The sequence below is a fragment of the Hyperoodon ampullatus genome, assembly GCF_949752795.1.
Source record: "Hyperoodon ampullatus genome assembly, chromosome: 7".
Classification (NCBI taxonomy): Eukaryota; Metazoa; Chordata; class Mammalia; order Artiodactyla; family Ziphiidae; genus Hyperoodon; species Hyperoodon ampullatus.
The window spans coordinates 10139308-10162957 of NC_136920.1; the positions used below are offsets into that span (position 1 = coordinate 10139308).

The 23650-nt window shown below is 52.6% G+C and overlaps 3 protein-coding genes across 4 annotated transcripts; all 3 read right to left on the minus strand.

Moving 5' to 3' along the window:
• Window positions 1–552: 552 nt before the first annotated feature.
• Window positions 553–2861, minus strand: SAC3D1 (SAC3 domain containing 1; the record flags this gene model as incomplete). The annotated part of the gene is made up of 2 exons (XM_079708781.1): window positions 553–1055; window positions 2129–2861. 2 exons carry the CDS (start codon window positions 2859–2861, stop codon window positions 553–555), a joined length of 1236 nt encoding a protein of 411 aa, XP_079564907.1.
• A 559-nt stretch (window positions 2862–3420) lies between these two features.
• On the minus strand, window positions 3421–12089 carry SNX15 (sorting nexin 15). 2 transcript variants are annotated; one of them, XM_079707554.1, is made up of 8 exons: window positions 11959–12089; window positions 9665–9700; window positions 9325–9445; window positions 7891–8006; window positions 7620–7788; window positions 7160–7303; window positions 4688–4945; window positions 3421–3990 (listed from the first exon to the last, which is right to left on the minus strand). In XM_079707554.1, the coding sequence occupies exons 1-8, from the start codon at window positions 12055–12057 to the stop codon at window positions 3884–3886; spliced, it is 1050 nt and encodes a 349-aa protein (XP_079563680.1). In that variant the 5' UTR covers window positions 12058–12089; the 3' UTR covers window positions 3421–3883. The 2 variants fall into 2 exon arrangements, with proteins under 2 accessions (XP_079563680.1, XP_079563681.1); XM_079707555.1 differs by lacking the exon at window positions 4688–4945.
• A 4183-nt stretch (window positions 12090–16272) lies between these two features.
• Window positions 16273–22605, minus strand: ARL2 (ARF like GTPase 2). The gene is made up of 5 exons (XM_079708912.1): window positions 22504–22605; window positions 19384–19494; window positions 19126–19288; window positions 17574–17654; window positions 16273–16716 (listed from the first exon to the last, which is right to left on the minus strand). Exons 1-5 carry the CDS (start codon window positions 22566–22568, stop codon window positions 16582–16584), a joined length of 555 nt encoding a protein of 184 aa, XP_079565038.1. The 5' UTR covers window positions 22569–22605; the 3' UTR covers window positions 16273–16581.
• Window positions 22606–23650: the final 1045 nt, after the last annotated feature.

Sequence of the window (23650 nt, forward strand, 5' to 3'; positions counted from 1 at the left end):
GCCCAGGGTGGATAGGGCACTGCCCAATTTGGGTTCCTCTCCCCCCACGCCCCTAGCATGTCTCAACTCCTCCCTGCCCTCCCCAAATAAATTGAGCCTAGCTGTTGTCCCTGCAAGACAAGTTCCTTTCATTTATTTATTTTTAGACTTATTTTATTTATTTATTTTTGGCTGCGTTGGGTCTTTGTTGCTGCACGCAGGCTTTCTCTAGCTGCGGCGAGCGGTGGCTACTCTTCATTGCAGTGCGCGGGCTTCTCACTGCGGTGGCTTCTCTTGTTGTAGAGCACGGGCTCTAGGCGCGTGGGCTTCAGTAGTTGTGGCTCGCGGGCTCTAGAGCACAGGCTCAGTAGTTGTGGCGCACGGGATTAGTTGCTCCGCGGCATGTGAGATCTTCCCTGACCACGGCTCAAACCCGTGTCCCCTGTGTTGGCAGGTGGATTCTTAACCACTGCGCCGCCCAATCAGTTCCTTTTACTGTGTGGGAATCATGAAAAAAAAACCCTGAGCGATTCAGCCCCAGTCCTGGGGCTCTAGGAGACTGCACAGCCCTCCTCATGCCGCAGACTTGGGTCTGTCCACAGCCTCATCTTCCTCCTCTGCCATGACCACCTCTTCCAGGGTGCGCCCTCCAAGCTTGTTCCCCACCAGTACTTGGCAGGTCCCAGCAGGTGGCAGCCCCTCCTCAGTGTAGCGACCCCTCAGGAACACAACTCTCTCCTGTCCATCTAAGGGCAGTCCATGGGCCTGGCACAGGTCCCGTGCCTCCTTGGGCCCATCCAGGGCCAGCAGGTGGACCATGAAGCTCAGGGGCAAGGTCTGGCCTTTGGGGGTGCTCAGGGCACGAGCGAGGCGGGCCAGGGCTCCCCGGCGGGCACGGCCCACATGGCACTGCACGGCGCAGCTCTGCAGGTAGGGCAGGGTCCGGAGCAGGCGAAACAGGCGTGCAGTGTTGCCTTCGCGGAAGGCAGAGTCGACTGCCAGGGCAGTGCGCAGGGCTGGGCAGGAACGCAGGGCAGTGGGCAGCTGCAGAATCTCGTGAAGGGCCTCCACCGAGCCTGTGAGGGCAGGAAGCCGAATGAGGACGCTGATTCCTTCTGGAGCAGGCCCACCTTCCGTGCCATCCCCTTAGGTCTCCCCCTATCTCCCCTGCCACCTGCTCAGGTCTTCAGCCACTGCCACCTGCTTCCGGCCCTCCAGGGAGCTCATCACCCTACCTCACTCCCCACCCCACCCCCACCTCCCAGTCTGGCCATGCCGCTCCCCCAGGCCAAGCCCACCCTCCCTCCCCCTTTCCCCCTTGGCCCCTTCCTAAGCCGTATCAGAATTTGTTGCCAGAGGTTGGAGAACCCCTTCAAATAGTCTGGGTCCTCATAATAAAGTGAGGCAGTGTCTACAGAGGAAGGAAACAGGCCCAGATAATTTAATGACTTGCCTCAGACTGCCTTAGAGTTTGTATGTAGTAGAACTTGACGCAACCAAATCGGAGTTTTCTGACTTCCAACCCAGCCCTTTCTCCACTGCCCAGGCTGCCCCAAGATTTGGGAGTTGCTTCTGCCACGTCCTCCTCTGTCCGCCTGGTGAGGCAATTATTTTTCCAAATGCTGCCTCTGCTCCCCTTCCAAGAATCACGACACTGGAAACTTGGGTCACTTTTTGTAAACTGAGGCTTCGGACCCATTAGTGGGTTGTGAAGTCAACAGCATTTTATTACAATTAAATAGAATTTATTAAAATGCACCATCCATCCATAGAAAAGATCTAGTCTTGAACCTTCTGTTTCAGATACGTTTGTTAGCATATGTGTTCTTGGCTGCTTTGTAACACTGACTGAATTGGAGATTTTAAAAAAAGCTTGAAAACCACTGTCTAGGTCAACTGTCCCATTCTAACCCCATCCCCTCCACTTTTGTAACGAGAAACTTGAGACCCAAAGATGGGAAGAGACAGGCCAGAAGGTCCAAGTAGGGGCTCGGTGCATCTTGTGCATTGGCTGAGACACACATTTAGGAGGCAGGGATGGAGACGGAGCTACTGGTGAGGTTTTAAAGCTTCTCCTTCCTTTCCCGGCCTCCACTGTCCTCACGGAGGGCCGCCTGCCCCTTGTTCTATCGCGGGGACCCCGACTCACCTAGGTTATAGAGCAGAAAGAGGCCCTGGAAAGTGGCCTGGCGGGGGTGGGGCCCGGCGCCCAGCGCATAGCAGCGCCGCAGAGAACCAAAGCCCTCCTGCACCTGGGCCTGCAGCAACATCGGGTCCGCTGGGCCATGCGCTATGCTGGGTCCGAGCCGCGCCACCACTGCCAGCAGCACTGCCAGCGCCGCTTCCAGCACCAACGCCGCCTCGACGTCGCCCGCGCCCTGCAGGGCCAGGTCCAGCCGCACGGCGCGCAACCGGTCCGCCACGAAGCTGGCTACCTCTGCGCGGGACGCGTCGGTGCGCTCCACCACCTCGCTGGCCAGGTAGCGCACGGTGGTCAGCAGCACGGACGGCGGACGCAGCTGACTCGGTGGGGGCCGGATCTTCCCGGCGGCCGGCCGGCTGTACTCCTTCACTGCGCGCTGCGGGTCGGCTCGGGGTCTGTGCCCGCGACACCCCGGCGCCACCTCGAAGCGGTGCAGGCGGCGCTCCTTTTCGCGCTGGGCGCGCTCAGCGGCCGGACACATGTCCACGCACGTAGCCACGGGCAGCTCGTAGCCGGGCATGGGTGGGCTGGAGGGGAAGGATGGGCCCTCAGCATCCGGTGGACAGGTGCGGCCACTCGCCCCATCCTGCGGGAGAGCACGCCAAGGCCGGCGATGGCTCAGGGGAGGTGGGGCGGGGCCGACCCCGACGGGCCCGCCTCCCCGCCCTGGTCTAAGCATCCCCGCCGCCCGTTAGGCACAGCCGTTATCTCACCGAGTCCTGTCGCTTCCCACAGATCTTTGAGCAGGCCTCCCGAGATGCTCTGCGTTGTAGTTCAGGGTCAACACTGTTCCTCATGCTCAGGCCCAGCTAAAGCCCGCCCATCATGCACCTCTGCGGTCTGGGCCACTCCCATGATGCACCGGTTTGTAGTCCCTTCCGCAACCAATCGCTTTGTAGGAGAGGCGGGGCAGGAGTGGGGCCACGCTTTCCCAGGCTCCAGCCCTCTGAATCATCACGGTTTGGCTTTGAACCACGGCCCCGAAGTGCGTGCACCCGCTTTGGTTCCTCTTCACCCAATAACCTGGCTCAAGGAGCCTTGCTGTCATTCTCTAATGTTTCCCTGGAGACTCTTCTCCCTATTTGCTAGATCAGGGGTCAGCAAACTTTTTCTGCAAAGGGCCAGAACAGTAAATGTTCTGGGATTTACAGGTCGTAACCAGTCAATTCTGCAACTATTCAACTCTGCTGGTGTAGTGAAAAAGCAACCATAGACAACACGTAAACAAACAAGCCTGGTTGTGTTCCAATAAACTTTTATTTTTTAGATACTTAACATTTCATGTAATTTTCACCTGCCACAGAATATTATTCTTTTGAATTTTTTCAACTATTAAAAAAAAGTAAAAACTCTTCTGGCTTGTGGGCCTTACAGAAAAAGGCAGTGGACCATATTTGGCTGTGGGACATAGTCTGCAGACCCCGGTTCTAAATGTATAAACAAAGAGCCTAGGGACCAGAGCTGCTGCTCACATATCAAGATAGAGACAGGCAGGATCAGACTTGTGAGTCCCTGATTCCAAGGTGGCAGGTGTGGTCAGGGAGCTGAGAATTCATTATTTGTCTCATTCTTGGTCCAGTTACACACAGAAATGGCCTCTGGAGTTACAAGATCAGAAGATCAGGCCAGGCACCAGGGAGAGGAGAAGAGGGTGGCTGGCAGTGCTGGAGCTAGAGTCCTGGGAAAGGGTCCTCTCCCGTCTCAGGGTGGGAGCTGGGACAGATGCAGGTGCAGGATTTCCTCTGCCCGCTTCAGGTACTCAGCCGCCTTCTTCTTCACACCCTCCCGGCGGGCAGGTGATGGGTCACCTGTGAAGACAGAGTGGCTCAGCAGAGGCACCTGGGTTCAGAGCCCCTGGTCTAGGCCCTTACAGTTCACAGCATCACCATGTGTCTTTCCCCGCTCCCTGGGAGGCAGATATAGTCTCCCCATTTTACAAATAAAACAGGCCACAAGAGGTAAAGAAACAACCCAAGGTTATACAAATTTTTTAGACAAGCATGCACTTTGTTAAACTGGTATGCGTTATCAACACAAGAAAATAAAACTAGCGATGGAATAATCAAAAGCCAATAATATTAATTTATTAGAGACATTTTTGATTTAACATCTCTAGTTCCAGCAATTTTCCATGTAACTGGACGTGTTGGGGGAAACTGGAAAATTGTTGCAACCACAGAGTATTTTATTCTCTCTTATTTGTGTGATGATGATGATTTGTGTAGCATCTACCTACATGAATAAGAATTACAGTTCAGGATGCTTGGATGAGAATGGGTATTAGTAAGTGGATGTCGTTTTTTTTCCTAATGAAAAATGACAGGGCATTCCTCATTTTAAAGAATATATATAATGTATTTTAAGAAAAAAAAAAAAGCCAAGTTTATACAATTGGTCAGTGGGGACCAGTTCTGATCCTTGACTTGCTTGTTTTTTACTTTCCTCTCCTTTCACTGCACCAGCCAGTACCCCACGCCTGACCCTCCACCCTCCAGTCCCGCTCACCAGAAACTCCCTGAAGCAGGATGTGCACACCATCCCGGTAGCCCTGCAAAGCTGCAGGGTAGGCACCTGCCTTCTCATCCCGTAGGGCCTGGGTGATGAGCTCTGTGGCTTCGCTCAGATAGGCAGGGGCGGGCCCTCCTTCCTCGTCCTCTTCCTCCGCCTGCCCTCCTGGCTCCCAGGGTTCCTGGTCCAGTCTTTCAGATTCTGCCTCCAATGCTGCCAGCTCACCCATGTGGGTAGGACTGGGGCCTACACCTTCTGCAATCAGATATGGAGGACTCAAGCCAGACTGGACCTCCTATTCCCAGGGCCTGCTGCCCATCCCCAGACCTCTCTTGCCCACCAACCAGTCCTGGGTTCTTCAGTGCCTGAGCAATCCAAAAGCCACCTGTACATAGCACACTAGCCATGATCTATTTGAATGGTGGAGTTCGTGTACATTGGTAAAAACACCCTTACCTCCCTAATTCATTGTTTCTCTTTCCTTCTTTCTTTTTCTTTCTTTCTTTCCTCCTTTCTTTCTTTCCAGGTATAATTGATTTACAATATTATATAAGTTTCAGATGTACAATGTAGCCTAATTCTTTCTTTAGGTACACATTAACATTAGTTTGCAAGCTCTGGGTCACTGGTTCTACTTCCGTCCTGACTACGCTTGACCTATAAATCCAAGAATTTCCTCCATAAAGTTTAACTGAAGGATGCTAGACCAACTATGCCAGGTCAAGGGTAGAAATGCTCCAAGCCTTGTAATCTTAGGATAATGGATCCAGAAAATCTCAAGGCTTTTTTAAGGTCTTACAATTTCAGTCGAGGCCCCCAAATGTGAAGACAGTGGGTGGTAGGTATTCGCACATTCCAGAGAGAAGGGCTCTTATATCCTCTAGGACTGGCAAAGAGATGGTTAAAGATGCCCTCCATAGCTTACACAAAAGAAGGCTAAAGATTTGGTGAATCTTTGATGAAAGGGCCTTTGAAGGGAAGGTGCAGGACTAGGAACCACCGCTGCACACCACCGGCCTGTAGAGGGAAGGGTGGGCCTCTCTCCAACCCTATCCAAGGGACCCCATGTGGAGACCAGGGGCCTCTTACAGGAAGGGGAGGTGACATCTCACTTCCCAGTTGGACTACAGCCCTCCCTGTGTTGCTAGTGGAGCAGAAGACGGAAGAGTTCTTGGGATGCCCTAGTACTTGAGTTCAAGAGCCTGGTGTATGTGCTGGAGAGAGAGATGAGCGCCAGCTCCTCTCCTGGAGAATTCCGATGGTGAAAGGCTGGCTGGAGGTGCCCACAAAGTGGGGCAAGGGTAGAAGGCAGCATCTGAGTGAAGTGCACTTCCAGGCCTGGCGTGGGCAAGGGTTTAGGAGTTTGTCCGCGGGCCAAGGGAATGTCTTATGGAAGCTGCCTTTGAGGAGTCTTGACAGGCTCCTGTCCAAGCATCTGGGCACCGGGTACCCCAGGGGGCATGGCAGGGGCAAGGCAGAGTATCTGGATGCCCGCCTACCTGTGGCCGGTTCATCAGCCATGGTGACACCACTCTTGCCCTTCCCCTCCAGTCCCTTGTTTCCCTTCCCCAGCCCTGGGAGCGGGGCAGGGGGGTAAGAAGAACAAGAGTAAAAGGACAGTCCTCACACCCTTGTCACCATGGCCAAGGGCAGTCAGGCCTGAGCTGGTGGGGACGTGGATGGGAGAAAAGTGGATGGGAGACTGAGGTCCTGATTTGGATCGGACCCCAGAAAGCTAAGGGCCTGCCCAAGAGGTCACCAAGGGAAGCCAACAAAATGGGCTTAAAAAGACTGCTGCAGAATCCAAAATGAAACTGCTGCATGATGATCCGGAAGTGCAATCAGCCACTTCAATACCCCAGCTGCAGTAACAGCATAAACTTGGAGAATTTTAAAACGGAAAGACCCTGTGTCTCAGAGCCTGGGATGGTCAAGTCCCTGATCTGACAAGGAGCTCAGGACAAGGGCCTCCATGGGGGGCTTTCCATCTCTGGTGCCCTCACATGTCAGTGGCTGCTCCAGGGGCCTCCTCTGCTGTCCTCTGAACCCAGACCTCCCCTCCCTTGACCAATAGGGCCTCTTGGCAGAAGATCTACAGCCAGACTCCAAGCTAGCCAGGAAACCCCACCTCGGGCTTCCAGCAAAGGAACTGAAACCTTCCCGGGGCACGGTGACATCCTGCTGGTTCCACAGCTTTCTCAGGGAGAAGATGCCATGGTGGGAAGTGGCTCACTTCTTCCGTGTTTGCTCACCGTACAGGACCGTCCAGCTCACCAGCACGGGGGAAGGGTCACTGCTTCTAATTCTCACCAAGGCTGCCTTTCGCCCATAGGGGCCGCCTTTCTCAGATTTACATAGGCAAGGCGCAGGCCAGCCAGTGGCTGTGCCCGCCTCTGCCTCCCTGCCCCTAAGGACCTCCTGCCCAGCTCCCACCCCTCACCCCACCCCTCACTTGTCCCAACTTGTTACCTTCCTTGGAGAAGGGGTCAAAGAGGGCAAGCTCAGCCTCGGTGAGGGGGCCTCGGCCGGGGGAACTGGACGCCTCCTCGGTGCTCCCACAGTTAAAGAGGAGATCCAGGGCCTCCTGGGCAGGGCTGGATGGCAGGGGGTCCACTGAGGAATAGATCATTGGGGACACTCATTCCTGCTTTTATTACTTCCCAGCTTTCAAAATGTAATTACCCTCTCACTGTATCCTTTCAGCCACCACAGGCATAGATAAGCCCGTTCTTAGGGCTTGTGCCCATTTTACAGATTAAGAAGCTAAAGACCAGAGAAAGAAAATGAGCTGCGCAGAGTTCCTGAGCAGGATGGTGGTAGAGGAGCTGGGAAACACCCCAGGCTTTTCACTGAGGAGGGAGTGGTCCCCACCCCCATATACACATGCTCTGGACCCTCCAGCCCTGTCTCCTTCTCCCACCCCATGTACCTGGCACCTCCAACTCCTCGAGGCCCCTCCTCTCTGCAGGGAGCGGCTGGGGCAACCAGGGCTCATGAGGCTGCACCCGGGGTTCATCAGGGGGCGGTGTGGGGATCAGAGGGGGTGGCAGGATATGCACGTCTCTGGACATCTCGGAGGGCCGTGTCACCTCCCCACCCTTCAGGAGAGAAAGACCAGCCAGGGGGAGTCACAGGGTGCAGCCTGGTGGGCAGGTAAGCTTCTCAGGTGCGGAGGACGGGGGAAGAGCAGGTACACATACCCGGAAGAACTCCTTGAGTTGGGGGCTGTTGTTGAGTGCGGGGATACGCACAGTAAAGCGAAGCAAGTCCTCGGCCCCCTTTCGCCGCTCCTCGATCACCGAGGCTTCAAATCGGCCTGCACCCACCAGGACAAGGGGCAGGTAGAGAACAGTGACCCACAAGAGCTTCTGGCCCCCAGGCCACTTTTCCTGGTTCTGAGGAACCCACTGCCCCCCTCCCCATTCTCCTAGGAATCTTCCTTGGCTCTGCCTGGGGTGAGGGTCCTGCAAGGAGGGACCAATCTCCCTATTCATCTGTTTACCAGATGTTTGTTGAGCACCTACTATGTGCTAGGTTCAGAAGGTGAATGAGAGAGAAGCAAGGCCTCTGCCCTCATGCGTATCACATCCTAGACAGGGGGAAGCAGGTAACCAACAGGAAACAAATAATTACAGGTGGTTTTGATGTATTAGGGAGGAAAGTAAGACTTAGAGAGGGGAGGTGACTCACCCAAGGTCACACAGCAAGTAGCCCCATTTTTACAGTTTCACTGTTCTGGTCTAGGTATCATGCAGAGTTATTTAACTCTGGGCTAGTTATCATGCTGTCAGGGTGGGTAGCCTGCTGTACTTCGCATTACCTGGCATAATCTGCCCGGAACGAGCTTTCACCTTGCTACAAAAGAACATCTCCTCTGAGTCTAGAGATACAAGTAACAAGGAACATGAGCCTCACATATAATTTACAATTTTCTAGAAGCCACCTTTTTTCTATTTTTTGGCCGTGCTGCACCAGCTTGTGGGATCTTAGTTCCCCAAGCAGGGCTCGAACCCAGGACCACAGCAGTGTAAGTGCCAAGTCCTGACCACTGGACCACCAGGGAATTCCCAGGAAGCCACATTTTACAAAAGTAAAAAGAAACAGGTTAATTTTAATTATACACTCTATTTAACCCAGTATATCCAAAATATTCTCATTTGAACATGTAATCAATATGTAAATTACTGAGATAGTTTACATTCCTTTTTCAGTGTGTATTCGACCAGACAGCACATCTCAGTTCAGACTAGCCACATCTCTGGTGCTCCTCAACCACAGGTGGTCCGTGGCTGCTATTTCTGGACAAGCGCAGGTCTAGAGGAAACACTGGCTTGTGGCTGGGAGTTCACGTTCTGCCACTTACAGGTCAAGCCCCTTCATCTCCCTGAGCCTCAGTTTCCTCATCTTGAAAATGGGGCTAATGAGAACAGGAATGTTAAAGGGCTCAACACACAATAAGGGCAGAGCAGTTTCCCCATCTGTCAAATGAGGCCATCTCTAAGGGCCCTTCCAGCTGTCTGAAACACGTCTTTGCCAGGAGTTTCAGGGTCCCTCTATCCAGCCCTCACCAGCAGGGGTCTCCTTTGCTCAATGCTCTCTCCATCTTTGGCCTGAAAGCTGGGATCAAGACTCACCAAACACCTGGGCTCGAGGGAAGGCAGGGAACTCCTCCAGGCGGCGGAAGAGGTTGCGGTGGGTATAGGCCAGGTCTCCATGCAGCTTTCGAAAGTCACTGTACCGCTTCCAGACCACCACCTAAGAGGGACACGTGACTTGATAGGGCTGAACAACGGTAGGAAGCGGCCTTCCCCACCCCCAGCCTGGCCCCACACTGTGCGTGCATTAGGGCACAGCACCCCCTCCTCCCAGGGCCAGCGAGGAAGGGGGGCTGGTCTCCTGGCAGAGTTACCCCTGTCCCTTTACTGTTTCCAGATGTGGAATTGCGAAATGGTCCCTTCCTCCCAGGAGGCTCACCTCTTTGACATCCTCCGGGTCCCTCTTTGAGGTGAACTGAGGAAGAAAGTTAAGAACCAGTGAGACCAGAGATTGACATCGCAGACACCCCATCACCTTGTAAAATCGGGGCCACCTCCTAGCCACCTGCAGAGGGGCAGAGCGCTTTGGCCAGTGGTATCAAGGTGTCCTGGCTTTAAGGCTTTGAGTGTAACTTTTAGCAGTTTTTCTACCATGCACCTTAGTTTCTTCATCTGTCAAATTGTTACCGGTCCTTGGACTCTTTAATCAACAGAAATTGATGAGGCCAGCTGAGAAATTCAGGCAAGGCTTCATTGGGACCTAAGCCTTTACTGGTTTGGGATGGAAAACAAGTAACATGTGCCCTTATCGGCTGTCTCCGAGGAGGGTTGACTGTTTCCTTAAATGGGGTGAGGGCAGGGCAGATCAGTGGGTCGGGCTGGAGGGGCAGCTTAGGTGTCTGCCCACCGCCTTGGTGGTGCTGTGTGCAGGGATCATGCGCAGTGCCCTGCTTCTGCTCCAGGCACCTCAGGAGTGGCAACCGGTTTGCGGTCTTTTTGCATCTTATTGTTCGTAATTGCCTAGACTTTGCAGGCATGCCGTTATTTTTAGCCCCTTATAGTTTCTTTGTTTTCTGTTTGTCTAGGTGCAAGTGCAAGCACGCCAGTAAAAGGTCCCAGGTCCCAGCCTGTCTCAAAATGGGAGGCTGCATCCCTAAAGGCCCGTCTAGAGGACTCCAGTCTCAGCCCAACTTTTATCTCAGGTCGTTCAAAGGGCCAAGTCCCTGCATCTCCTTCTGAAACCAAAGAACCCCAAGTTCTCTAAAGAATGAGGTTCTGTCCCAGGAGCCACTTCTCCCTTAAAGGAGGAAGCCTCTGTGTGTGAACGCTCCCGGACACAGAAGAAACCCTCACTGGGGTTGTAACCCAAAAAGAGCAGACTGGTGTCTGAGGTGGAAAAAAAAGACTCCATTTTTATTATGTTACATTCATAATAATTAAAAAAAAACCCTACAGCTTGAAGTAACTTTGACAGTTTTCAAAACATCTGTTCATTATCCTAGACCCCAGGGAGGCAGACATGATTCACATGCCCATTTAAAAGATGAGGAAGTAGAGGCTCAGAGAGGGGACATGACCTGTGGAGGGACTGCTAGCACTGAAACCCTGGACTTTGCTTTTCACAACAGACTTGCCTAAAATATTTTGGATAAAAGAAACTATATTTAAAAACCATTGAGGAGGACTTCCCTGGTGGCACAGTGGTTAACAATCCGCCTGCCAATGCAGGGGACATGGGTTCGATCCCTGGCCCGGACAGATCCCACATGCCACGGAGTAACTAAGCCCGCGCGCCACAACTACTGAAGCCTGTGCACCTAGAGCCAGTGCTTTGCAACAAGAGAGGCCACCACAATGAGAAGCCCGCGCACTGCAACGAAGAGTAACCCCCGCTCACTACAACTGGAGAAAGCCCGCGCACAGCAACAAAGACCCAACGCAGCCAAAAATAAAAACAAATAAATAAACAAATTTCTAAATCACTTTGGAAGTCTCTACATTATTGCTTCACTTTAATAGTCATTAATGCACCAGTTTAATATTTGCCTACTTCAAAATTGTAAAAGTACAAAAATTTTACAGTGAAAAATCTTCCCCAGGCAGTTCTTGTATATCATTCTACAGATATTCTGTTATACTGTTTGTTTTTAATTCTTTTCATGATTTCCTCCGTCTTTATATATGCTTATAACGTTGTTACTGCTTCATACATCAACTTCAGTCTTTATATATTGACTTCCTGCTGTGTGAAGAGACTTACTCCTTCATTTCTTTTGACCTGTATGAATTTTTAGTCATACACAAGCATTATTTTTAAAAATATTAAAAGTAATTCAATTCCTTAAAGGGCTTTTATATAAATATCAAACCAATAGATAAAACTTAGTCCAAGAGATTAGAGAACTAACCAGTATTTGAGTTGAGCCAGAGTTTTCATACATAAAGTTTAAAAGAAATTCACAGCCTGGCGGATAGATGCCACGCGTTGCGCGTGGTCACCCACACCTCGCTGTCTGGGAACTGCTGTCACGCCCTTTTAAAAAGGCAGCGCCCTCCTATGGCCCCGCCCCTTGATGGCTAAAGAAGTAAACTAAGGCCCTACCGGCACCTCCCCTTAAAGGGGAAATCCATATCTGTCGTCTAACATGGGAGCTTCCAGCAGCTTCTTGCCTTAACGTAAAACACGGCCCCCCCTTGTTAAAAGGGCAAAGTCCCCGCTGGGCCCCACCTCACCTGCGCCGTCACTTTGTACTCCGTGTAGCCCTTTGGGTGGGTCCGGGGGTCGGAGACTGTGTAGTGTCGCAGGAAGTCGTCCTTCGCCTGGCGGGACATGGCAATCGAGCTGGAGCAGAGCTGACCGCCGGCCTCCGCCTCCTCCACGCCGCCCCCGCCCCTGCCCCTCCAGGTCAGTCTCCGCCGGCCACAGCCTCTCCCGGGCCTGCGCCCTTCGTCCTCGGTCCCAGGGAGCTGGTCGCAAGTGACAGTGCAATTCTCGGCCAGGGCGCTTGGCCAAGGGAGCGTCTAAAAAGTCCTCGGTTGTTGGTAAAGCAAGAACTAAGTGATTTGAGAATAAGGATTGGGGAGGTTGGATCAACTCAGGTCTGCTTAGAGATAAGCCCACCCCATGCGATCGTAAACCCTCATCACATATCTCCAAATGACTTCTCCTTTGCTTCCCAATTCCCTTCTTTCATCCATCCACCCAACTTTTATTGTGTTCAGTATGTGCCAGACATTGCCAAGTTATTTCCCTGTCTCCTTCCCGAGGATTCACTAAATTCACGTTTTCTGGAAAGGTGGGGGGAGCAAAAAGAACTCCAGAGAAGCACAATGGTGTCATGGGTTCTGAAGTCACATGTCTTACTAGCTGGAAGAGATTCCCTTAACTACTCGAGCCTCAGTTTGTCATCTCTAGACTGGGGATATTTATAATAGAATCTACTGCAGTGGATATTTCTTTTTCCTTTGTTGGTCTGTCCAGCGTTCACCCCTGCCTCTTTCTGTTAGCACCATAGCACCAGATCTTTAGAGGTAGTTCGCTAGTATGTGCAGTCCTCCAGCCTCTTAGTCCAGAATCCAAAGATGCCAGCCCTTTTCCTTGCCCCAGGTGCCAAGTGGGGGCGGGGGACTCCCTTCTGAAGCCTTGAATCTTGAATGAGGGACAGAGGGCACAGTGCCTGGCAAGGGGACTAAGTTGTTCCTTGAGTACAGTGCTGGCTGCGGGTTTGGCTGCCCAGCCTTTGGAGCACTCTGTTTTCTAGGCCTGGATGTCCGACCTCCATCGAGATGCCATGAGTTCCCAGTATCCTTCCAAGAGAGGCTTTTTCTGCTAAAGGCAGTAATCTGTGTCTGGGCAAACCATGCAGGACCCTGACTGATACCGCTGAAACCGAGTGGGGCTTGGGCACAGAGGCCTCCTTTTGTCCACCATTTCTTATAGGCAAGACTCCAGCCTCCATGACCTTCCCTGAGTCCCAGAGGGCGAATTTGAACAGTTGCTCATCACGGGAGGAGCAGCCAAGAAACCACCTGAGGTGAGATTAAAGGGACCAGAGAAGCTCATCAAGATTGAGATGACCACCTGAGATTAGCCTGCTCACACCCTTATCTTGTCAGAGACCCCACCTTTTTTCATTTTGTTTTGTTAAATTGTGGGCTTCTCATTGCAGTGGCTTCTCTTACTGCGGAGCACGGCGCACGGGCTTCAGTAGTTGTGGCGCATGGGCTTAGTTGCTCCGCGGCATGTGGGATCTGCCCGGGCCAGGGCTCGAACCCGTGCCCCCTGCATTGGCAGGCGGATTCTTAACCACTGCACCACCAGGGAAGCCCAGAAACCCCCACCTTTGAACCACTGTTTTAAAACCCTCCATCAAATCCTCTGGGGTCGGGGCACATAGTTTTTCGAGACAGAAGCCCGGTGTGTTCCCCTTTGCCTGGCAAAGCAATAAAGCTATCCTTTTCTACTTCACCCAAAACTCCGTCTCCGGGATTTGATTCGGCACTGGTGTACAGAGAGGCCGAGCTTTCGGTAACACCACCACCACCAGGTTTCGAAGCTTGAATGCAGTACCATGGGTGAAGCGCTCATGGCTACTCTTGTTACTGGAACTCAGATGAGTGGGCGCTGTAACTCCAGAAAGAAACACAAAGCAAACTCTCAAATCAGACTCCTGGGAGCATGGAAAGAGGGGAGTACATCCAGGAGGTGTTTGGGATGGAGTGGTGTCCCCTCCCACAGCCCACACCAGGGCTCCTCTGAAGGCCCCTTTAGACATCCGCTCCTGGTCTTCAGAGTTCTCTCAGCAGGGCTGTGGCTCCAAGTTCCCTTCTTGCCCATCATTCCCTCCCTTCCCTTGTCCAGATGAGTGAGTCAACCCAGATCAGTGGATGGTTGAGTTCACACTGATTGGATCTGCTTGAACTCCTACTGGTTCAAATAAGGATGATTATAGCTGACATACACTGCTTATGACACACAAGGAACCCAGCCATTTGGTCCTCCTCCCAACCCTAGGAGGTAGGTGACACTATCTTTAACCCAAATGGGGAAACTGAGGCACCGACAGGTTAAGCAACTTGCTCAGCATCAATCAGTGAGTGGCAGAGCCAGGGTTTGGCTCTGGAGACTGGGTGTCCGCTCACCACAGGGATGGAACCTTGGGGACCACAGTGCCAGTCTTGCACAGAGGACAGGGCAAGAGGTTCTAAATTTCTACAATGAAGGACAGTTTATGTTCTAAGGTTGTCCACCCAACATCCATTTCCCTTCTTCCACGAGGGATCCTAGTGGCAGTCTACGAGTAAATCAGTACCTCGTCCTCGCCTTTCCCTTGGGAAAACTGACCTTCCCTCATAAACACATTAGGCTCCCTCTATCTGGCACTTGAATTTCAAGCAGAGAAACAAAACCAGAATACAATGGAATATTACTCAGCCATAAAAAGGAATGAAATTGAGTCATTTGTAGAGATGTGGATAGACCTCGAGACTGTCATACAGAGTGAAGTAAGTCAGAAAGAGAAAAACAAGTATCATATATTAACGCATATATGTGGAATCTAGAGAAATGGTACAGATGAACCAGTTTGCAAGGCAGAAATAGAGACCCAGACGTAGAGAACAAACGTATGGACACAAGGGGGAAAAGGGTGGGGATGAATTGGAAGATGGGGACTGACATATATACACTAATATGTATAAAATAGATTAACTACTGAGAACCTGCTGTATAGCACAGGGAACTCTACTCAATGCTCTGTGACCTAAATGGGAAGGAAATCCAAAAAAGAGGGGATATGTGTATACATATAGCTGATTCACTTTGCTGTACAGCAGAAACTAACACAACATTGAAAAACAACTATACCCAAATTAAAAAAATAATAATAAAAAGAAAACAAGTTAGTAGGGTGTAGTGGCTAAGCATGCTGGGTCCAAATCCCAGGCCCCCTGCTTCCTAGCTGGGTGGCTTTGAGTAAGTCCCGTAAACTTCTGGAGGCTCAGTTCTTATACAGATGGGGACACTAAGAGTCTGTCCTGCTTGGGGCTGTTCTTCAATGTGACAGTAAGTAAGAGTGCTTCAAGCTGAACCCTACAGGGTAAGCCCCCGCTGGTAGGACCACAGCAGGGGGCCCTTTGAAAACATCCATCTATCTTGCCACCTGGATGGGGGCCCTGGCATCCCCCCCCCACCAGTTCCCATTCTTTCCCAGCTTGAGAGAGTGCCCTTTAGCCTTCAGGGAAGGCCCCTTCCCAGCTCTGCTCTTGGTGAGCTAACCTGGTTGATGTCCACATCCGTCACCAGAGACCTTACCCCTCCATGCTTCCCAAGAGCCCTTGCTCTGCTTTACTTTTTACTTCCTGTAATTACCTCTACTTGAACCAATGCTGCCTCACAGGGCTGTGCAGGTTGTCTACTGCACATGGGTTCCTGGCTGCAGTGGGAAGCTGGGAGCTGAAATTCAGCCCATGTTCCAGTCAATAAGCGGTGAGCCCTGATGTGGTGGTGCGTTCCTTTTTCTAATTCATACCCTCTGATGGTAGCACATGCCCTAGTGAACTTTCCTCCCATCCTCTCACCAGAAAGCTTCTACTCATCCTTCACTCTCAGCTTTTTTTAAAAATTAATTAATTAATTTGGTTGCGTCACATCTTAGTTGCAGCCGGGGGGGTCCTTAGTTGCAGCAGGCAGTCTCCTTAGTTGCGGCTCGCAGGCTCCTTAGTTGCAGCATGCACGTGGGATCTAGTTCCTGGACAGAGATAGAACCCAGGCCCCCTGCATTGGGAGCGTGGAGTCTTAACCACTGCGCCACCCAGGTAAGTCCCAACTCTCAGCTTTCATGTCACCACCTCTGGGAAGCCCACCTGGACTCTTCCAAATGCAATTACACAGCGCTGTCCTGTGCTTCTATAATTCTTTGCCATCCCTTTGACACAGCGACAGTTAACCCTCTGACTGAAATCATCTGTCCCTTTCTGTCCCCCACTGGACTGTGGGTTCTAGGCAGTCTCTAGAGCTGTTGAATCAACAAATGACTCAGCCAGGAATGGGAGCGAGGAACAATTTATTCTCACAGCTGAGCGAATGGCGAGGCTCACAGCCTCGGTAGCAGCAGAGGCAGGCCCTCCCAGCCCCAGCCCTCTCCTCTAGGTACGGCAACTGCAAGCAGGCCGGATCAGGAGCCAGGGTGACAGGCCAGGTTGGCAGCCCTCCTGCCATGGGAACCGGCTGGCCACAGCGCAGCAGTGAGCAGCAGCAGCAGCAGCAGGTTACAGGGTGGGCAGGGGGTGTTAGCTGGGCTGGCTGACTCCCATCCCCCCATGGACGGTGCCTGGTGAGGGCCTGCTGGGAGCGCCTCAGTCGGCCATGAAGATGCGGCTGGAGATGTCATCCAGGAGCCAGTCGATGCCGGGCAGCAGGTTTTCCCCAGTGACAGCGCTGCAGCCCTGGATGCACCAGTGGTGGCTGCGGATGGAGTCCAGCTCCAGGGCCTGGGAGGGTAGAAGGTGATGGTGGGCCACAGTAACCACAGGCCCTGCCCACCCTCAGCCCCTGCCCTCTGCTGGCCCAGGGGAAACGCATGCCTCCCTCAAGGGCCTGCTTTGGGAAGCCTCCCTTGACCCCTGGTGAAGATCTGTCAGGGCCCCAGGGCACCCAGGCTCTCTGTACACCGCCACGCCAGTACTACCCCTTAGTAATAAGATGGCAACAAGGGCTTCCGACATGGCGCTATGGGCCCTACAAATGTCCTCTCATCCATTCCCCCCAACAGCCCCATAAGCCAGGGATGTGTTGGCCATTTTACTGAGGAGGAAACCTCAGAGAGGTTAAGCAACCTGCCTAAGGTCACACAGCTAGTAAGTGGCAGAACCTGGATTCTAACCCCACTCTTTCTTATTCTGGTGTTCAAGCTCTAGAATAGGAGTTAAGATGCAACCTGGGGTTACACAGGCCTGTGTTTAAATCCTGGCTTCTCTGCTTACTGGCTGTGTGACCTTGGGTGAGTTACCTAACCTCTCTAAGCCTGCTTCACCATCTGTAGAATGATTATGAGAGTTCCTACCTCATAAGGTTGCTTTGAGAATTGAATGAGTTAATCCATGCAAAGAGCCTGGCACATAGAAAGCACCCACTGCTCGTTGGCTACTGTTATCCTGTGGAATAACTATTTGCAGGTCTGCCTTCCCCCAGGCTGTGGGGCACAACTATATCCTATTAATCACTGAATCTCCAGTAGCCCAAATAGGTCCAGCCATGCAGGAGGGGCTAATAAATGTTTTTTTAATAAATTAACAAAGAAATGCATGCCCCGTTTCCTCCGTGAGCCTGCGTCAAGGCCTGGACTCACCTCACGGATAGCATTAGAGGACAGTGCTCCGGGCAGGTCCTGCTTGTTGGCAAAGATGAGGAGGGTCGCTCCAGCCAGGCGCTGGGGAAGAGAAACAGAGGGGGTCAAGGGGGTGGAGGCTCAGAGGGCAGCCTGGCCCCTGCACTAATCACCCAGAGCACCTGGGGTCAGAGATCAACCTGTAAGCTCAGGGCAAGGTCCCGTTGTAGTTGCAAAGGCACAAGCAGGGTGGGTAGTGTGGAGATGGCCTTCATGTCCAGCCATTTATGGGGTGGAGGGAGCCCTGGGCTGGGCTGGGACCCTGGTTCCAGCCCAATCACCAGCCCCGTGGGCACTTCACTCCTCCACGCCTCACATTCCTCTTCCATAAATGGGGAGGGGGTGATGGGTAAGATGCTCTTCAGTTCTAGACTGCTCCGATCTGATGACCTGACATGCACAAGGAATGCGACTGTCCCAGAGGCTATGGGGTCTGTTGGAAATAACCTTTCCCTCTTCCAAGTTCATGTAGCCCTCTAACTGTCCCACTACCCTGACAGGCCTCACTCTCTGCCTGTGATTCCAGTTATTTCCATATATGTGTTTGTGACTGGGAGTTCCTCCATGTAGACGGTGGATCTGGCCCTTAAAAAGGGCCATGACATGCTAGGCCAGGGATGAGCATTCAACAGCCAGGGTCTCACTGGACCTGCTCAACACCCCTGTTTATGCCAGCTGTCCCTCCATAATTATTAACAGCTCTCTTTTACTCTCAAAAGTGTCCTAGTTTTCAACTAAATGAAGTGTAGTAACCTGGCTCAAACCCTGGAACAGAGAAAGGACATTAGTGGAAAAACTGGTGAAATCCAAACAAAACCTGTAGTTCAGTTAATAGTAACTTACCAATGTTAATTTCTTAGTTTTGCCATTTGTATGGCAGTTCTGTAAGATGTTAACATTAAGAGAGGCTAGGTGAAAGGTATATGGGGTATCTTTTTACTATCATTGTAACTTTTCTGTAAATCTAAAATTTTATTTAAAGAAGAGCATTTTGGCCCAGACAATAAATTTTAAGATCGCCATAATTATAATGCCCATCTGAGAGATGAGGCAGTGGAGATTCAGAGAAGTTAAGTGCCTTGCCCGAGGTCACACAGCGAAGAGTCCGACTGCTGAGCCGGGTTCCACTGCTTCCCAAAGCTTCACACACTGGCCTCAAGTCATCCTCCCTGAAGCCCAATTCAAGGTGCAGAAACTGAAGCTCAGGGTGGTGAAGCAGTGACATCGCAGGGACGTAAACTAATGTCTCCATCCACAGAGTGTCCTGCTCAAGGCACTGTGGGCCTCCCTAGATCAGGTGTACAGGTTGTCTCTGCGTCCACAAGGGTGCTGGACACGTGCTGAGGGCTCAGTGAAGGAACAGACCCCACCTGAGGTGTCCCTCTGGGTTCACGGCCCCCTCAGGGAATCTGCTGAGGAAGGTGTGCACACATCCACATATGCGCACAAAGTACTGGGGCCCGGACACTGGGGAAAGCCCCGCTTCCCCCGCTCAGCCAGGCCTCCTGCCCACCTCCTCCACCAACAGGTTCTGGAGCTCCCGCTGGCAGTCCTGCATGCGCTGGCGGTCGGCGCTGTCCACCACCCAGATGAGGCCGTCGGTGCTCTCAAAGTAGTTCCGCCAGTAGGACCGCAGGGACTTCTGGCCGCCCACATCCCAGATGTTCAGCTTGAATCTGGACAGGGAGGGGGTGGCTGGAGGTCAGCCTGGCCCCTCGCCTGCCCTCCCTGCCCTGCTCTGGGCGGGCCCCCCCTCTGGGACCCCGCTCACCCTCGGTGCTCCAGGGTCTTGATGTTGAAGCCCAGCGTCGGGGAAATGGTGTCGATGTCTTCCCCATTGAACTTCTTGAGGATGGTTGTTTTGCCAGCATTGTCCAGGCCACTGGAGCGTGCCAGGTTAAGGAGAAGTCCCCATGCTCTGCAGCCTGGTGACACCATCACAGTGCCCCTCTCTTGGGGGACAAATCATTTCCCACTACATATCAAAATAAGCTGAATACCTGCCAGACCCACACGATAAATGTGAAAGTATCAAGAAATACCTTACCATCTTCTGACCAGAGGCTCCTTAATTCACCCCACAACATATACTGAAGGCCTACTCTGTGCCAGAATACCTCTGGTGCTGGGGGTGGCCTGGAGTCACAGTCCCCACCTTGTGCAGCTTACACTCTAGTGCGGGACAGTGGCACAGTGCACACAAGTGAGAAGGAAGGCACTGGCAGAGCCGGGTGCGTGTCCACACAGTGAAGAGGCTTTCGGAGACGGCTGTCGAGGAGCCTCCTTTAGCTCAGCCCCAGGGAAGGCCTCTCTGAACTGCCTTGAGCTGAGGCCCAAACTGCAAGAAGCCAACTTTTTGAAGGACTGGGGGAAGAGCATTCTAGGCAGAGGAAATAACAAAACAAAGTATCTGGAGGCAGCCACCCTTGCCTTTTCTGTCTTTCGAATATTCCAAACCCTTTGCTGCTGAGCGTGCACACAAATGGGTAAGTTCAGCAGCAGGAGAGAAGCACCCTCCTCTTTCCTTCCAACACTTAAGGGGGCCTGCAGCTGGGAGGGGGCGGGAGGACCTCTCCTGAGACCCAGCCGTAGCCCCTGATAACTGGCGGCTGACCATCCCCCTCACCCGCCCCAGCTCCGTCATCCATGCTTCCTTCTCCACTGGATCATTCCCGTCAGCTGACAAGCGGGGATGGTCTCTTGATCCCTCTCCCCCTGACTTTTTCCTTTATTTCCTTCCCTTTATAGCAAATCTCAGAACTGTTGTCCATACTCACCCTCTCCAATTTCTGTCCTCCTTCTCTTGCTGGAACCCGTTAGACTTTTGCTCCCACTGCTTCCCCAAAACTGCTCTGGCCAAGGTCAGACCTTAGAGACGCCATGTTGTTCTCCACTGGCTGGGCAGTCCTCAGCCCTCTTCCCCCTGCTCAATGAGCAGCGCTGACAGAGTCCAGCCCCCTCCCCCACTCCGGGACACGCCCTTGCCTGGTTCTCCTCTGGCCTCCCTGGTCATTCCTCCTCATCTCCCTGACCTCTTGATCTGAGCAGCCTAGGTTCTCTTCCCTGTCCACACTCCCTCCCTCAGTGATCTCATCCAGGATCACAGTCTCAAACACCTTCTTTATGCTGATGACTCCCAAATTCACACGTCCCACCCAGCTGCTCCCCTGGACGTTGGTCCCTATATCCAGCTGCCTAGTTGACATTTCTAGGATGTCTCAGAGGCATCTCACATGGCGCAAGCTGAGCTCTCATCCTCCCCCCCCCACCCCGAATGTGTTCCCCGCCCCCTTCTACCTCTCAGCAAGTGGCTCCTCATTCTTCTAATTGCTCAGGTCAGAAACCTAGGAGTCACACTTGACTTTACACTCCTTCTCACACTCATGTCCAATCCAGCAGCAATTCCTACTGGCCTACTATCAGGACGTCCCTCAACTTCCATCACGTCACTGCTTCCATCGTGATCCAAGCTCCCATAGTATCTCACCTGTGTTACTGCAGTGGCCTAACTAGTCTCAGATCTCACCTCCTCTCTGCACTTCTCATTTAAGGAAAAGTCCCCTACTGTATGGCACAGGGAACACTACACAGTATTCTGTAATAACCTTTATGGGAAAAGAATCTGAAACAGAATGGACATATGTAAACGTATAACTGAGTCACTCTGCTGTACACCTGCAACAAACACAATATTGTAAACCAACTATACTCCAATATAAAAATGAAAATTAAATTTAAAAAAAAAGAAAGAAAAGTAAAAGTCCAGAACCAGAAGGTCCCACGTGACGTGGCTCTTCCATCTGACCTCTTTGACAGTCCGTTGAACACACCAGCTGAGTTCCTCCTTGGAGACCCTTACACTTGCTGTTCCCTTTGTTTAAGTAATTTTCCCCAGATATCTACATGGTTCATCCCTCACCTCCCTGTCTTTATTCAACTGTTATTTTCTCAGTGTGGCCTTCTTTGGCCACCTTATTTAAGCTGCATTATTCTCCGTACATGCTATGCATTTTACTCATTTTGTTAAGGTCTTTCTCCCCTCAGCATTACATAGAATGTCCGTGAACGTCGGGTTTTTTTGTTTTGCTGTTTTACCCCAGCCCCCAGGACAGTGCCTAGCACACAGTAGGCGCTCAATAAATGTTTACTGCATGAGTGAATTCACTGTGCCTTTCTCAGAGTTCTTCAAAACAGACATGATGTAAATATTATTTTTAAGTTATCTGCGCACAGAAATGTCTTCTCTCTGCTAGGGGTGCCCCCGGGCCTGGCACAGAGAAGGGCGAACGAGTGAAGATGCCTGCTAATGGGACTCAGAAGGTCAGCGGGGCCCTCGGGCCTGCAAGCCATCAGCCGCGGGGACACCGACTGGCCGTGAGGCAGGAAAGAGACGCACGGTTGGACCCACGGGCTGAACAACCCGCGGACTCCACACCCACCTCTCCCGGGAGTGAAGGGCGGGGCCCACACGCCCCCGGGATTCCGACCTTGAGGGCGGGGCCGTGGCCGGGCACCTTCCGACAGGGGGAGGAGGCGAGAGGGCCCGAGAGGACAGCGGCCTCGCGCTCGGGCCAGACCGACGGGTGGTAACGTTCGAGTCACCTCCGGGCCCCACCTCCCCCTACTCTGGGACATCTGGTCCGGCCGCTGCGCCTTTACGCCCACACCTTTGGCCTTAGAAACGAAGCCCCCCGGCCCCCCCCCCCGCCCCGAGCCGGTGGTACGGCCTCCTCCCGGCCACCCGCCAAAAGCTTTGGTAGGGCCCACGTGCGTGACGCACAAAGGGCAGTTGGTATGGGCCGGCCAGCCGCACCCGGTAGGGGGCGCCTGGCACCGCCCACCCGGCGGGGGCCCCCTGCTACCCTCGCGGCTCCGGCATCGGGGAGGATACAGCATGAGCAGTCGCAGCTCCCGCTCTTTCTGCTTCATCTTCTTCAGAATGGTCAGAAGCCCCATGTCCCAGTAGGCCCTTCCCGGCCGCCGTTTCTTCGTAATCCCGGGACCCCTTTCCCTGCTCCTATTGGCTATCACGCCCACAGACAGCACAGCCTATTGGCGGGCTCCGCGCTTAGTCCCGCCCTCGCTCCCACGTGACTGTGAAGCTGCCTGGCGGTGCTGCGACGGACGGTCCCTCTAGCGGCGCTGGCGGCTTCTGCGCGGCCACCTGCGTTAACCCTTAGCATCCCGAGGGCTTGGGTGACTAGAGCATCGCCATTCTTTCCTTTCCAGGACCCCAGGCTCGGCTGGGAACGGAAACCTGAAATTCCTGGGTTGTTTCTTGGCTGCATATAGAGAGTAGGAGTTCTGACTTAGGAGCCAGAACCAAGAGCCCCAAGGATGTTGACGTCACCCTGCAGCCACTGTGAGGCTTAGTTCCCCGGAAGCATGGTCCAAATCCTGCTCATCTTGGGACTCGGCATCATCCCAAATCTGCCAGTTACAGGGCTTCCCTACTTTTCCTGGCTCCTGAAATCGTAGAGGGTAGCCCGGGGATTCTCCATCCAGGGTGGAAATGGCCTTTAGGGCCCCTTTGGAAATGTGTGGAGGCGTCATTGGATTGTACCGATTACAAGGTAGAGTCCCTGTCGTTTAGAGGTCAGGGGAATTGTCCTGCCCAAGATGCTCATTGTTTCGTTATTGAGAAGCACAACTTTCATTTTGCCGATAAGAAAATTGAAGCTTACATGGTGCTTAGCGTGATTGACATAGTGACTGACATACAGTAGGTGCTCAGTAAATATTTGTGGTTGAATGAATGACTGTGCAAGAGTTTGGTTCTTAACCTTAGCGCTCAAGTCCAGAAAAAGTGAGGAAGCCGAGGCCGGGAACTAGACAGATTGTAAACACAGAAGGTGAGCCTTATTGTCTTTTCTTGAGCCCTTCCCCCAGGCCACCACAGGGTAAATGTGAGTAGGCAGCAGAGTGGGCTCTTTCTAATGCTTGGGAAAGAACAGTGAGGCACCAGATGAAGATAATGGCTAACTTCTGTGTCATTTTATAAAGCATTCACGTTTTCTACTTTATACTCCCCGCAACCC